Source organism: Syngnathus leptorhynchus, chromosome 18 (assembly GCF_054491065.1).
Source record: "Syngnathus leptorhynchus isolate UIUO chromosome 18, UIUO_Slep, whole genome shotgun sequence".
In the NCBI taxonomy this organism is placed as follows: Eukaryota; Metazoa; Chordata; class Actinopteri; order Syngnathiformes; family Syngnathidae; genus Syngnathus; species Syngnathus leptorhynchus.
This window is the reverse complement of record NC_141212.1, coordinates 4,439,614-4,453,389: the sequence shown is the minus strand read 5'-3', so window position 1 is coordinate 4,453,389 and position 13,776 is coordinate 4,439,614. Positions and strand designations below refer to the sequence as shown.

The following is a 13,776-nucleotide window of genomic DNA, read 5'->3' as shown; positions in this document are numbered from 1 at the left end:
AACAATGCATACACCATAATTTGTTACCAATTTATTATTGCAAAATGCAAACAAAAAAATTTACAGTTTAGATTTTGCCTGAAAGTGTAATGCTTAAACGTACAAAAAAAAACTCTGATCCTAGATTCGCCCCTGCTTGCCACATTCAATATGGCGGTATAATTTACGTAACTATTTTGTGCCAAGCCGTTATCTAGTTACACATCCATGAACAAGCACACTTAAAGCCTTTAGCGACGCCAAGTACAGTGTTGCGCTGACGATGTTGTGAATGAACGAAAACGAGTGACGTCGACGGACTAATGTCAACAATGCGGCGATCGAGAGTAGGCGTTCCAGTCGAGTGTAACCAACAGCGGGAGACTTAGCTGCGCTCCGTGCAGAAACACTGCAAACGTGCACGTAATCACACGTAATCATAGCAGAAACAACAGGGAAGAAAATCACGGACATGTTTTTTAGAAGGTGAGACGAATTCAAACCCAGTTGAAGAAAAAGAAAAAAAAAAAGTCGAAAATTGCAATCGGGAGGATTTCAATAGAGCAAGGCAATCCATCATGTGAAAGAACTTGATTGTGAAACGGATACGAGGATTTGATCGAGAAAGAAGAACACGGTAAGCAGCCATGCATACTTTCTAGCGTCTTTGTCGCACTTCGATTACTATCTGCTGTGTAATTTCAATTTCCTGTTTGGCACAATCGAAACATATAGAATCGGTATAGTGAGTTACAAACAAATGTGCATTCTAAAACACGTCAAAAATAATTGGTAGAAGAATATTACTAGAATATGGGGCATAGTGTCGTCTTGAAGGTAGTGAAATGATTGGCTTGGCTGGCTCATAACGACAAACCCGAACCACATCCTGTTATGTATTGAGTCAGCGTTGTGTATTCGCGTATTTTCTACGATTGTGCATAATAGCGGATTAAGTGTATTTACTCCACGGGCGGGGGGAAACATTTAAAGACCACTGACACCCACCCCACCCCCCATGTTGCAAACACACCCCGGTTATAATACTGTTGTGATGATTAGTTGGTGTATATGCAGGACTGATTTTTTTAGAAGTTGACGATCATTTAACATGATGATCATTTTGGATACTATTATATTCTTTTTTTGCATTCTAAAGATACTCATTTTATTTTAAGCCGATTTTTGGCTATACATGGACTGCGGCTGCTCGTATTTGCTCCCACAGATATTTACCAAAAATAATTTCACGTGTTGTTGTAAAGATCGAAATTTGGTGAATTAAAAAAAAAAAAACAGCAACATTTTTGTTTCCATGATGAGCGCGCTTTGTATTGTTTATGTGACTGAGTCCTGCAGCTATGGCTTAGTGAGCTAGCCCGCTTTTATTGTGTGTCATTAATAAAATTCAACAATAAATGCAGGCGTGAAACAATCAAACGTTCTAAATGTAAATAATATTCATCCTGCACAATTAAATATATATTATAATGAATTGCATCACAGTATTTGTCATTTAATAGATATTCTATATAAATGCTATTTCTGTCCTTTCCTGTATGTTTCCCGGAAATATAACAAACCCTAAGAAAATATTTTGCAAAATGTCTACGTTTATTTTATGTCATTGTTTAGTCCCACGATTGATTCGTTGATGCGGTAATAATCCAGCATTTTCGAATCGGCGTTGACATACAGTAAGGTATGCGCCTCTTTGTCTGCTGGATGCAGTGGGAACGAACGTGCTACGTAAAGCAGCATCAGCCATCAATCTTCCACTCTCTCATACGTATAGAATTTTTTTTTCTCTGTTTATCATTTTCAATGCATTGTTTTCCAACCTTTTTGTCTTTTTTTTTTCTGTGATGTTAAAATGCAATAGAAACTCTTTGTTCGAATCTCTAACAAATGTTCCTTTATGATGGCTATGTTCTGTTCCAGAATCAAATCATTACATGATTAATCAATAGGAATGCTAAAGCTACCATGTTTTATTGAGCAGGCTGACCAGAGAAACATATAACACATATGATTTATTTGCATCAGAGACCAAATGGACCAAAAGTGCAAGGTCATGTGTCAACATTGCAGGTAGAAAAAAACATATTTTTTAACTGTAATTTCAAGTGATATACAGTAGATTAGATTTAATCACATGAAGCATATATATATAAATACAGTAGATGAAATACAGATACATCTGAAAGAACACTCCTCTCTATGGTGTGTATTTGAAACTTTACTAGTATTTCTCTCTGGCTTACCCATGATGCACCTCTCTTCATCTCCAGGCTGTTAAAGGCAGTGAAAGAGACCATTGTTCTGTCACTCTGAGGCAAGAACGCTGCACTTCTGACACAGGGTGGGAGAAAATCCCATTGTACCCCCTGGAACATGCTTGAATCTTTCAGTGCTGGATGAATGTGGTATTCTCTCTTCATCTGTGGAAGAGAACATCAGACTGTTTGTGTTTGAATTAACGCTGAGAGGAATAAAAATATCTCGTTTGCATATATGCCATCACATACAACACAGTTCCTCAGAAAGATGAAAAATAATACAGTGGAAAAAGCTTGAACAAATTATCCTCTCCTTCAAAAGTTTTATTTCTCATTCTCATTGCTATTTTTTTTCAGAGCGTGAGTCTTTGTGCATTTTCATAACAGTGCGCCCGTTACTTCAATGTGCATGAGAATATTGGATTCTCTCGATTCTCAAGTTCCAGCCTTGCTAAAATTCTGATCGCTCTGCGTCTTCCTGATCCAATGACTGTGACTATCAGTCAACTGCGAGTCTAATTTTAACCTCGCTGTAATGTATCATGTGTCACCCCTTGCCATGTTGTTCATTTATTTGACGAAAGGCTTTTTTTTTGGGGGGGGGGGGAGACTCGGGTAGCTCTGATAATGATAACGATGATAATTTCTGCACTAGGAAGAAAACTAGCATGTAAAATGTTTCAATATAATACTACCGCATAAACAAACTATTGTCCACACACACATATATGCACCAGTTTACAGCGCTGCATATTTTTGCATGTTAAAAAAATATTTTAATAATAGTAATCATTTAGAACAAATATTTTTCTAAACTTTTTGCAGAGGCCAGATATTTTTATTTATTTTTATCTCAGTTAAAATTAAGTACAGGGTGTACATAGTAAATATAAATGACTCAATTTTGTGATAAGACCATCCAAATAATATTCCAAAAAAATAATATAAATGAATAAAATATCTATTTTAAACATTTGGACTGAGATTCTCAGGTTGTTTTTGACACAATGTAGCAGTTAGTGAAGGACAACCAGTATGTTGACCGCCATCTTTTCTTCAGCAATGAGCATCTCATCCTAATTCAACTGTTGGAAGACTGGTATGGAAATGTTGACACAGAGTTGAGCGCAGCTCCAGAAACTCATGGAATCCCCCGGAGAAGATGTTGGGCGGGAGACTGACTTGTAGCCTTGGAATGCACTCGGAAGAATCAGACTTATTGACTGAACTTGCTCAACCCCGATAAGCTCCTCCTCTTCCACTACAACCAGTCTGTCTCATCATTCCCACCCTTTTTTTCTCTGGGTCTCAAAACTGTTGTTTGCCCTCTGTTAGTGTGTGATGGAATGACACGGGAAGTGCGGAATTAATATTTCACATGGAACGAATTGATTTCCTATTGCATATGTGTCAAACCTAAGGCCCGCGGGGCCAGATCTGGCCCGCCACTTCATTTTATGTGGCCGCCAAAGACAAATTATGCATCGACTTTATGTGGCAATACTAAATTAAAAATGTAATCCTTTAAAAAGAGAAAAGAAAAAAGAGATATTCCTAGCAATTTTAATTACCATTCATTTTTTTTTAAATATTTTAACCCGTTTCTTTTCGTGACCTTTTGGCCACATCGCTCGGTGTGTGTGGTGGTTGCTAAGTAACTTTCGAAATTGTGTCAGTTAACCACGGATGTGAATGCAAGTTTTTATATCGTGGGCGGATCGGAAAGTCATGCCATTATTGACGTTCTTTGAATATGTAAACATAACCGGCAATATCATTCAATAATTGTTTTCAAACTAGGTTGGATGAGATGTTCAACTCGACATAACTATTCCAGCCCACACTTAATTCAAGCCGAGGATGACATGTCAACGAGGAATGTGGAATGCGGTGCGCCCACAGAGACACGGCATTAAACGTACTGTAGTATAGCTAACATCTGTAGACATCTAGAAAAAGGGTGTAACGTGGCTAGTTTGGGGTTGTGGAATGTTGGAACTAATTTTGATGCTTTCTATTGCACAAGTCTAATTTTTAATGAGAGAAAATCTCAGAAAAACAAAATAATGACAGCATAAGCCTCTGCCATAAAGTGGATTTTTGTGGGGATAGTGATTCAGCAATTCAAACATGGATTTTTACGTGGGCTATGCCTCTGCGTCAGCTATTTGCATAAAACTTTCCATTTGTTTTTTTTAGACGGATTTGATGTTTTTCTTGTCTGTTTCACATCATTTTTTAGTCTCTGTCATGTTCAATCATTGTCTCGATAACTTCAAGAAATTAGTGTTCTCTTAGTCTAGAGAGGATTTTATTAATTTTTTTTAATGTGAGATTGCTCTTTTGCTTGCATATCTAAATTTAGAAACACCAAACATGATTTTAGGCTGACGTCATGTGAAAGTAAAAAAATGAATCATATTAACTCATACCAGCATGGTGAGGAAAAAATATATTTTTTCTTTTTTTTTTGCAAGATGATTCAATAGCATTTTAAAAACCAAAAACATCAAACTCCTACTTGAATATATTTCTGAAATGAATTTCATTCCCATACCAAACGACAGAGGCCAAGCAGTTGAAGCAAGAGACATTTGGAGTCCAGTCTATAGATAACACTGTTTCTATCACATGTGCAGCGTGTTACCATATAAGACAGCAATATGACTCACCTTACTCACTGACCTACTATGTGGGAAGTCATGATTCATGCAAGCTGCATTTAAGATGGCGGGCTCCTAAAATAGTCTCAAATGTCGTCATACAAACACATGCGCACGCACACACACTTGCTTGTTCACTCAGCCACACTCAGACACTGATAGGTTCAGCGTGTGTTCGTAAGAAATATGTTTTTACTGTAAAAAAGGGGAATATTAAGATGACTGGATGCATACTGAAATCTTTTTGAGGTAATGAAAAAATGTTTGCTTGCAGCTGATTTGTTCCTGACCTTATTGACAATGTTATTTTGATTTAAATATGGCTGTATGTTGTCATAATCTGTCACCGATTACATTTCAATCTTCATGTTTTGCCTTAAGGATTTCTATATTTTATTTGATCAATACTAATATAGACCATATTAATCACAGGTGTAAAAAAATACAAATGAAAAAATCATCATTAGACAGCATGATGATAAAAATTTTTATATTTTATCAATAATTAAAATATGGTAGCCAGATAATCAAACTATGTCAATAATTAATCTGAATCAATAATAAATTGGAAATAGAAGCACAATGACGGCATCATGAAACGTGTGTGTTATATGTGCTTTTATACAACCAAAGAAAATCATTTAACATCTAATATTCATTTATTGTTATTATGTCCATAATAGTTACTGTCAATTGAAATAATAAAGAGAAACATATGAATAAAATGTAAATATAAATACTTAGCATGTCAGTACTGAATGACCTCATCAGGTGTTTTTTTTAATTTTTATAATTGATAACAGATGCCATGTTTTAATTTCCTCTCAACATTTTTCCTCCATTAATTGATGACACAGTACAATATTGAGATGTTTACAGGTGATATGCTTGCTTGTAAAATCAACTCATCCCTTTCTGTTTTCAGATTGTAAGCGGAATGTCCGTGGATGAGAGGCCTGAAGCCCCCATGTATGTGTATGAGTCAACAGTTCATTGTACCAATATCCTCCTCAGCCTTAATGACCAGCGGAAGCAGGATATCCTGTGCGATGTGACTATCCTAGTGGAAGGCAAGGAATTTCGCGGGCATCGGGCCGTGCTAGCCGCCTGCAGCGAATATTTCCTCCAGGTGTTGGTAGGCCAGACGGAGAATGGATTTTTGGTCAGCCTTCCTGAAGAGGTATGTCCAACAAATATCCACTGATCTGAATTAAACTAGCATTATTATTGTTGTATTATTAATACCATTCAAAACCCTTTGAAAAAAAATACTGTTGGTTTAGGCCCCACTGTTTACCGTATTTTTCGGAATATAAGACGCACTGGACTATAAGGCGCACCTTCAATGAATGGTCCATTTTAAAACTTTGTCCTTATATAAGACGCACCGGACTATAAGGCGCAATATCGACTTTTGAGAAAATTTTAGGCTTTTAGGTGCACCTTATAGTCCGTAAAATACAGTAATTCTTTTTGTCTATAATTGTATTTCGTTCAAGACTTATTTTTGTTAAATGATCCCAACTGCGCATACATTTGAGAAATATTTTTTTTATCTTAAAATACGTTTATCATTTCCAATGATCATGTCATGTCACTTTGACATCGACACAGATAAGGTTGATGTACTTTTATGACTTAGACACCGCAGTGGCACAAAATGACCCCCCCCCCAGACGGTATTATGCATATAATTGCACATGTCTAAGGACACAAAAAGATAACGCTGCAGACTGCAGCTGATAATACTAAACTGAAAATAGACCCATTGGTATGCTGAGGTCTTTTCCTTCTTCAGAGTTGCTATTAATAAACATGTTTGGTTACGGCAGGTCGGCCAATTCCTCTCATTCAAATTCGGATTATACTTTGGACGTTTCCACATGTGCACTGCCATAATTTGACTAACGTTTACATTCATGGGTGACTACAATACTATAGGTAGTAATAATTATTAGCCTTTTTTAGGTTCATTTTGTGTAGAAAGCATTTTATAGCTTCATTAGCATATTGGCATATTCTAGCTAACTGTATAATTCATTTTTATTTCTGATAAATGATTATATAAGTGTCTTAAGGGTGGCTAAAAAAAAACCAAATAATTCTTTCCCAGTTGATGTAAATCTATCAAATTTATCAAATGTAGTGCTCGTAGTTATTTTCAAAGTGTTTAGGAAGGACTTTGTGGCAAGTACTCCAGACTGATGACAATTTCTCTGCTATTTTGTAGGTCACTGCCAAAGGATTCGTCCCGTTGTTGCAGTTTGCCTACACTGCTAAACTGTTACTCAGCAAAGAAAACATTCAAGAGGTCATCCGCTGTGCCGAATTCCTGCGCATGCACAACCTAGAGGACTCGTGCTTTCGTTTTCTGGAAGCTCAGCTGCGTAGCGAGGACAGCTTGCTGCACCGTCACAATGTAGCCGCTGAAGGCATCAACTCGGAGAACGAAAGCATGCAGTCGGAAACCGAAAGATCCTCTTCTCCCACGATACAACGTGCCGACGATCTCGCCGCCTTTCAATTCCCCGGCGAGGATCAATTAACAATAACCGGTAACTTCACAGACGGACGATTGGACTTCGATCGACGCCGAGGATCAGACCTACCGCGATGCCCTAAGTACCGGAAATACCAATGGGCTTATAAAAAGCACAATGATGATTTGTCTTCACACACCAGTACCTCAGGTTTTCCAAGCACAATAAAAGAGGGCGACGTTAGCGGGGGAGTAACGGATCCCAACAGGTTGCCTTTGACCGAAATCAAAGTTGAACAACAAGTAGAAGAAGAGACCATCTCATTGGACATTACCGACAGCGCGTCGGCAATGGAGATGGATAACCCGGCGTCGTCAGAAATCATCAAGAGAATGAAATCGGCATCCTGCATTCGAGCCTTACTTCAAAAAGGAGCGGACTGCTCCGATCTGCCCAGTACACCTCAGCCACTATTTACAAACAGGCTCGTTTATCCCCAGGACAAAGTTAACTCTCAGGGAGATCACAAAAAAGACTTGAAAGGTCTTGCTGGACAGTTGAGTTGGTCTTTATTATCCCCAAAGAACAATGACAATTTCAGCGCAGATCTGAAATCCTGTGACCAAACCTGCAACCAGGAAGTCGAACTCGATCGAGGAACTGTCATTTTTTCCTCCGGGGCTTGCAGTCGTCTGGGAAACCCGGCACATTCTTACCCTGGTGGGAATTCTTTTGAAACGGAGCTTCCTGAAAACATGCCAAAGGGTCTCGGAGCTAGTCAGTCCCTTCCAAGCTCCCAGGCTTATTCTCCCAGCACCACCTCCGGCGAACCCCAACTACTGTGCCGTCCACGGCCAAACACCAGCTGTCCAGTTCCTATAAAGGTCTGCCCACGCTCACCACCTTGTGAGACACGGACAAGGACATCCAGTTCCTGTTCGTCGTACTCCTATGCAGAAGACGGCAGCGGAGGCTCCCCGTGTAGCCTGCCTCAATTTGAGTTCTCTTCGTCACCTTGCTCCAACATGGCCCGCTGTCTCAATGTTGACCCGCAGGACCACAATGTTGGAGATGGAGTTTTTATCCAGGGGCAAACCAATATCAAATGTGAACAGTCCTACGGCACTAATTCCAGCGATGAGTCGGGTTCTTTTTCCGAGGGAGACAGCGAGTCCTGCACTGTACAAGAACGTGGCCCAGAGGTATGTGCAAACGTTTCAAATGTCATGTGATTTTTTTTTATTTTTTTTTGATAACCAACATGTTTGTGAATTCCACAGGTGAAGCTACCTTTCCCTGTAGATCAAATCATAAATCTTCCAAGGAACGACTTCCAAACACTGGTGAAAATGCACAAACTGACCTCAGAGCAACTCGAGTTCATTCACGATGTGAGGCGAAGAAGTAAGAATCGCATCGCCGCCCAACGCTGCCGCAAAAGAAAGCTCGACTGTATCTTGAACCTGGAGTGTGAGATTCGAAAATTGGTGAGTCCATCTATCGCTGCATACACTGAGTGAAAAAATAGCTGCGGCAATTTTAGGGCTCCTCCTCCAAGAATATTAACTCGGATACACTCCTAACCAACCATGGCATCATGGTGTCAAACTCGAAGCCCGGGGGCCAGATACGGCCCCGCCACATCGTTTCATGTGGCCCGCAAAGAAATATTTTGCATCGACTTTGTCCAGAATAGTCGATCCTACCGTCAGATTGGTGCGTAACTGGGGGGAAAAAAAAGCAAAACTGCGTGTTTACCATCTGGCATTGTTATTTTCAATTCCGCAGAAAACCCTTTCAAGGCTGAAACAGAACCTGAGCAAGCCGCGCTCTTCGTTAGATTTGGCCCGTTGTTTTTTTGGCCATAATCAGCGTGACGTCCTCTTGCACTCGAATAGTTCCCTGCTGCAATTCATTATGATCGGATACTCGGCAAGGTCTGGAGAACCTGGATAGCAAATCCTGATTGTTTGAATCAGGTATAGCAGCAGGAAGACATGAAAAAAAAATAATAATAATCTGGATATTGTTCCTTGATGACTGGAATTGCCCAACCTTGGTCTCAGCACTGCGGGATTTTACGGTAAATATAATAAATGGATTGTATAGCACTTTTCTACTTTAGGTACTAAAAGCGTTTCACATTTACCAACAGGAGCAAACCTCCAATCCAATTTATCAATCCGCCATGCCACCCCAATAAAACGAATTTAAAAAATGAAGATGTATTGCTTTATGTACATTTTTTTTTGCAAATACAGGTTTGCGAAAAAGAGAAGCTGCTTACGGAGAGAAATCAACTGAAGGCCTGTATGGGGGAACTATGGGAAAACTTCTCCTGCCTATCCCAGGAGGTGTGCAGGGATGTCCAGCTAAGCCCCGAACAGGTTCAGTCATTGCACCACTACTGCCCAGTCCTCCGCCCCACCAATTCCACTGCCAGCCATCACGCCGCCTACGATCCCAAGCCTTGTAACAGACCCGACCCCACCAGCATCGATCTCTGTTTGGACTCGGCCACACCTGAAACAAACATTCCTGGTTCTCCAGGCCTTTTGGAGCTCAACTCGATGGAAAACGGGGAAGACAAAGGTATGGACAGCCAATACATTAGCTTGTACGCAGATTCAGGGCTGACCATGGAAAAATACGGTAATCAGACAGTAACGGTTGATTTTTGCCAGGAAATGACCGAAAAATGTACAACTGATGAGCAGCCACACAAGGACTGTACTAATTAATAGTATTTGGTTTTCATGTTTAGTATTATTATTTTTATTATTATTATCATTATTATATTATTTTTATTATTATTATCATTATTATATTATTATTATTATTACCATCATTTTTATTATTATTTTGTATATTATTACTATTATTACTATTAGTAGTAGTAGTAGTAATATTTAATTATACTAGTCTGACAAACCCTCTCTTAGGGTTGTTGATAATACCCCAACGTCTGCCAGTTTCGACAAAAACTGATATATATTTTTTATGTATTTATGTTTTTCATGATTTCTATTTTATGAACAGTTGACACGCTGTCTTAAAAAAGCGGAAATACTGTTCACCAAGTATTCCCTTACCAAAAGTGAGACTTTACAATGGTGCTATGGCCCCGGCGGCAGCTGCGAGAGTCGGGCCGGGTTCATGTCTTCATGACACCCAAAACACAAAGAGGAACCTCAGTGGACAAAAAAAAAAAAAATCGTTATATATATCGCTTTTGTTGGCATGGTCCCCGTATTTTTTCTCTCTGAATCGTTTTCATGTGCATCCTCTCTTGCTTTTTTTTTTTTTTTTTTTTTTGCTGTGACACTTTTCATCTCAAGCTATTCAAAACTCAGGAAAAGAAAAAATCCTCAGAATGTTTAACATAATTCATGCAAAATGAGAATACAGATTTTATACATATGGGGGGGAAGTTATCATGCAATTAGACTGTAAAATGTTTATGCAAACATTTTCTTGTAATTGTGTACAGATTGTAAACTGATAACATTCCTTTTTTTTTGCCTTCTGAAGCTCTCGGTAAATTCTTTTTTTTTTTTTTTTGCTGGCAGATGCATATTTTCTCTCTTTAACCAGCAATACTTTGGATGTTGACTTTGTGCTTATTTGGCAAAATGTATATAAGTGTGAGCATGATTACTGTCAATGACTTAGGCTTAGATGTTTTGTTTTTTTCCCACCAAGGATAGAGAAGGCATCTTATTGCTGAGGAAAACAAAAAATCTTTATTTCTGCCATCTCATATTGTAAATATCCCCCCCCCCCCCGCCCCCCAACATGGTGGGTGCTCTTAATTCTCAGGAAACCAGTTTACCAGACATGCGTATAGACTGAAAGACACATTTCTTAAAATAAACACAACATTTAAAATCCATGTCGACACAAACATTTAGCCGAAATGTATGTTTTAAATGATCCGCTCTTCCCTTTTATCTTTAGGAAAGTTGTTTTGTTTTTTAAAAAGCAGACAACCTGAACTGTCTTTACTATGTATTTTTATTTTCTATTTATAAACTGGAAAAGTCTTGTTTACCATTAAAGGTGTTTCGACTTGAAAGTCAGCCTTAGGACAATTTCGCCACAGTCTATAAAATTAATAATTGTGATAATTGCCTTTAAATTTAATGGAATTCATTCCAAAATTTATCTTCTCATTACAGTGGGAATATTTGTTTTTAAAAATGTTCGCACCGAAATTACTACTCTTGAGAATAAATCAGTGTGATGAGGATTAGTGTTTTTAACAAAAAAAATTGTGCTGCAAAAAGTTGCCTAGTGTAACAAATTTTTATCAATGTCCTTAATAAATGGGCAAATACAGTTTATATCAGCATTCTTCATGAGAAAGTTGAAAGGGGGGGAAATCACTTTTAACCCGTCTCAATATAAATAAATCAATATAGAACCACAAGAACTCGGCAATCATAATTTCTGTGAATATTAAGTAAAATAATTCAAAACAAAATACATCATTAGTTGTCAAATATGAAATTGATAGGACAGGTTTGCGATTGTGTGAAAATGTTTCCATTTCTCTTTCTCTTTATGAGTTGAGTCAGTTTGATATGTGGATACAAGTGCACCTCCAATGTACAGTATATATATATATATAAATATAAATATATAAATATGCCTTAGAACTTGCAGAGACCATAGTACACATTCAAGTGAAGTGAGTGTATGCAGGGGCCTTGACCCTTCCCTCAAAAAGTCACCAGTGCAACTTTTTCACACTGATCTACCTGTGAAATGACTCGTACCTCTCATAACAGGTCAATGACTGTATCAACAAACTGCATCAGGTGTTTTCTACATGTTTTTTACTCAGATTATACGGACTATTGTTTACTTGCAAGTTTTGGTGCATCATTTATTGGAATAACTTGTAGTTGAACTTGTTCTCATCTTTCTAATTTTGTATTGTTGTTCATTTTAAAATGCTGTAATGTGCTTATTCGCTACGAGTATCATGAACGTTTTTAAAAAAATAAAATAAAAAATTGGTTAATACGGTCATGATTTTGACGGTATTGTAAATATATTGTGGAAACTTTTCTCAAATTCATTTTAATTGGCAGTGTTATATAACTTAAAGTACTGTACCTTTTTTTGTCTTTACGCCATTTTGCTTGATGAAATAAACATGCATATCACTGCTGTTATTATTATTATTGTTATTATTTTTTTTAAATGACACTTTCAATCCAGTCATTTTGGGGAAAAAGCTCAACAAGTAATAATAGAGGAAGCACCTTGACTCCATTTTGGTGTTTTTGCTGTGTGCTCCTACCACGGTGGACTTTCTGAAATATCCCAACCAAAGGTTTCTTCAAGATTAAACAGGAAATAACAAAGAATCACATACAGGGTGGAGCACCATCCAAACAATGAACTACAGTGAGCTGAATCGAAACAAGAAATACTTTGTGTCTGCAATTGCAAGATGTGCACCGCTGGAGTAAAATCGTGTGAAGACAGCAGGCGCAGGGTCAGGGCAGCTACGGAGTGTGTCCGCCACTGGAGCAGGGTCACACCACCGGAGCATTGAAGAGGTTGAAGAGGAATAGCTGGAAGATGGTTGGCAGCATGTGTCGCAGGAGCAGGGTTGGGTGGTTTGCTGGAGCAGGGTCCTGTGGGGCTTTCATCGCCGTCGGAGCATATTTAGAGGGGCAGTCGGAGCACGTGCGCCCCAGTATCAGTGTTGGAGGACGGCCGCAGGGCTTGACCTAGTTTATTAGAAGATGAGTGTGGAAAAACTAGGACATGTATGAGAAAGAGAGAGAGGTGGAGGTGATCGGCAAGCTGAGGGCTGGAGTGGCTTGGGAAGTGTTAAGTGACCCATTGAGAAGAAGCAACAAGGATTTGAAAAGTCCAAGCGGCAGCCTCCCTGGGTGGAGATGACGGAATGGTTTGGAGAAGGCGGTGACGTCGCTAGCTTGATGGATTATGTCTGAGACTGCTGGCTATGTGATTGGTCACTACACAAGGAGCAGGATTTAGAACCAGAAGCAGACCTGACACGGATTTTGAAAATGTCTTTATATACAAGATGAGAAAGTATATATGGCAGAATAAAGTATATATGTAAAGGTGACCTAATAAAAGGAAAATTCATATAAGGACTACAATAACTGCATAGCACTTGAAATATTAACGAACCAGGTCATTATGACAGAATAAACCAAAAAAAGTACAAATTAAAAAGGACCAGCAAAAGAAACTACTTAAAGGAACTACCAATCACAACAGTTGAAAAAAAATTACATTTCAGAAAACAAAAAAAAAGAGCTGTACAGGTGGTGCAAGTTATTTTGTTTTAATTTGTTTTCTGAAATGTCCAAAACTTGGTTCATGGAT

At 38.5% G+C, this 13,776-nt stretch overlaps 1 protein-coding gene across 1 annotated transcript; it reads left to right on the top strand.

Moving 5' to 3' along the window:
- The first annotated feature begins 243 nt into the window (after positions 1-243).
- On the top strand, positions 244-12,956 carry bach2b (BACH transcriptional regulator 2b). The gene is made up of 5 exons (XM_085936930.1): positions 244-616; positions 5,847-6,101; positions 7,152-8,603; positions 8,682-8,888; positions 9,663-12,956. Exons 2-5 carry the CDS (start codon positions 5,859-5,861, stop codon positions 10,140-10,142), a joined length of 2,382 nt encoding a protein of 793 aa, XP_085793056.1. The 5' UTR covers positions 244-616; positions 5,847-5,858; the 3' UTR covers positions 10,143-12,956.
- The last annotated feature ends 820 nt before the right edge of the window (positions 12,957-13,776 follow it).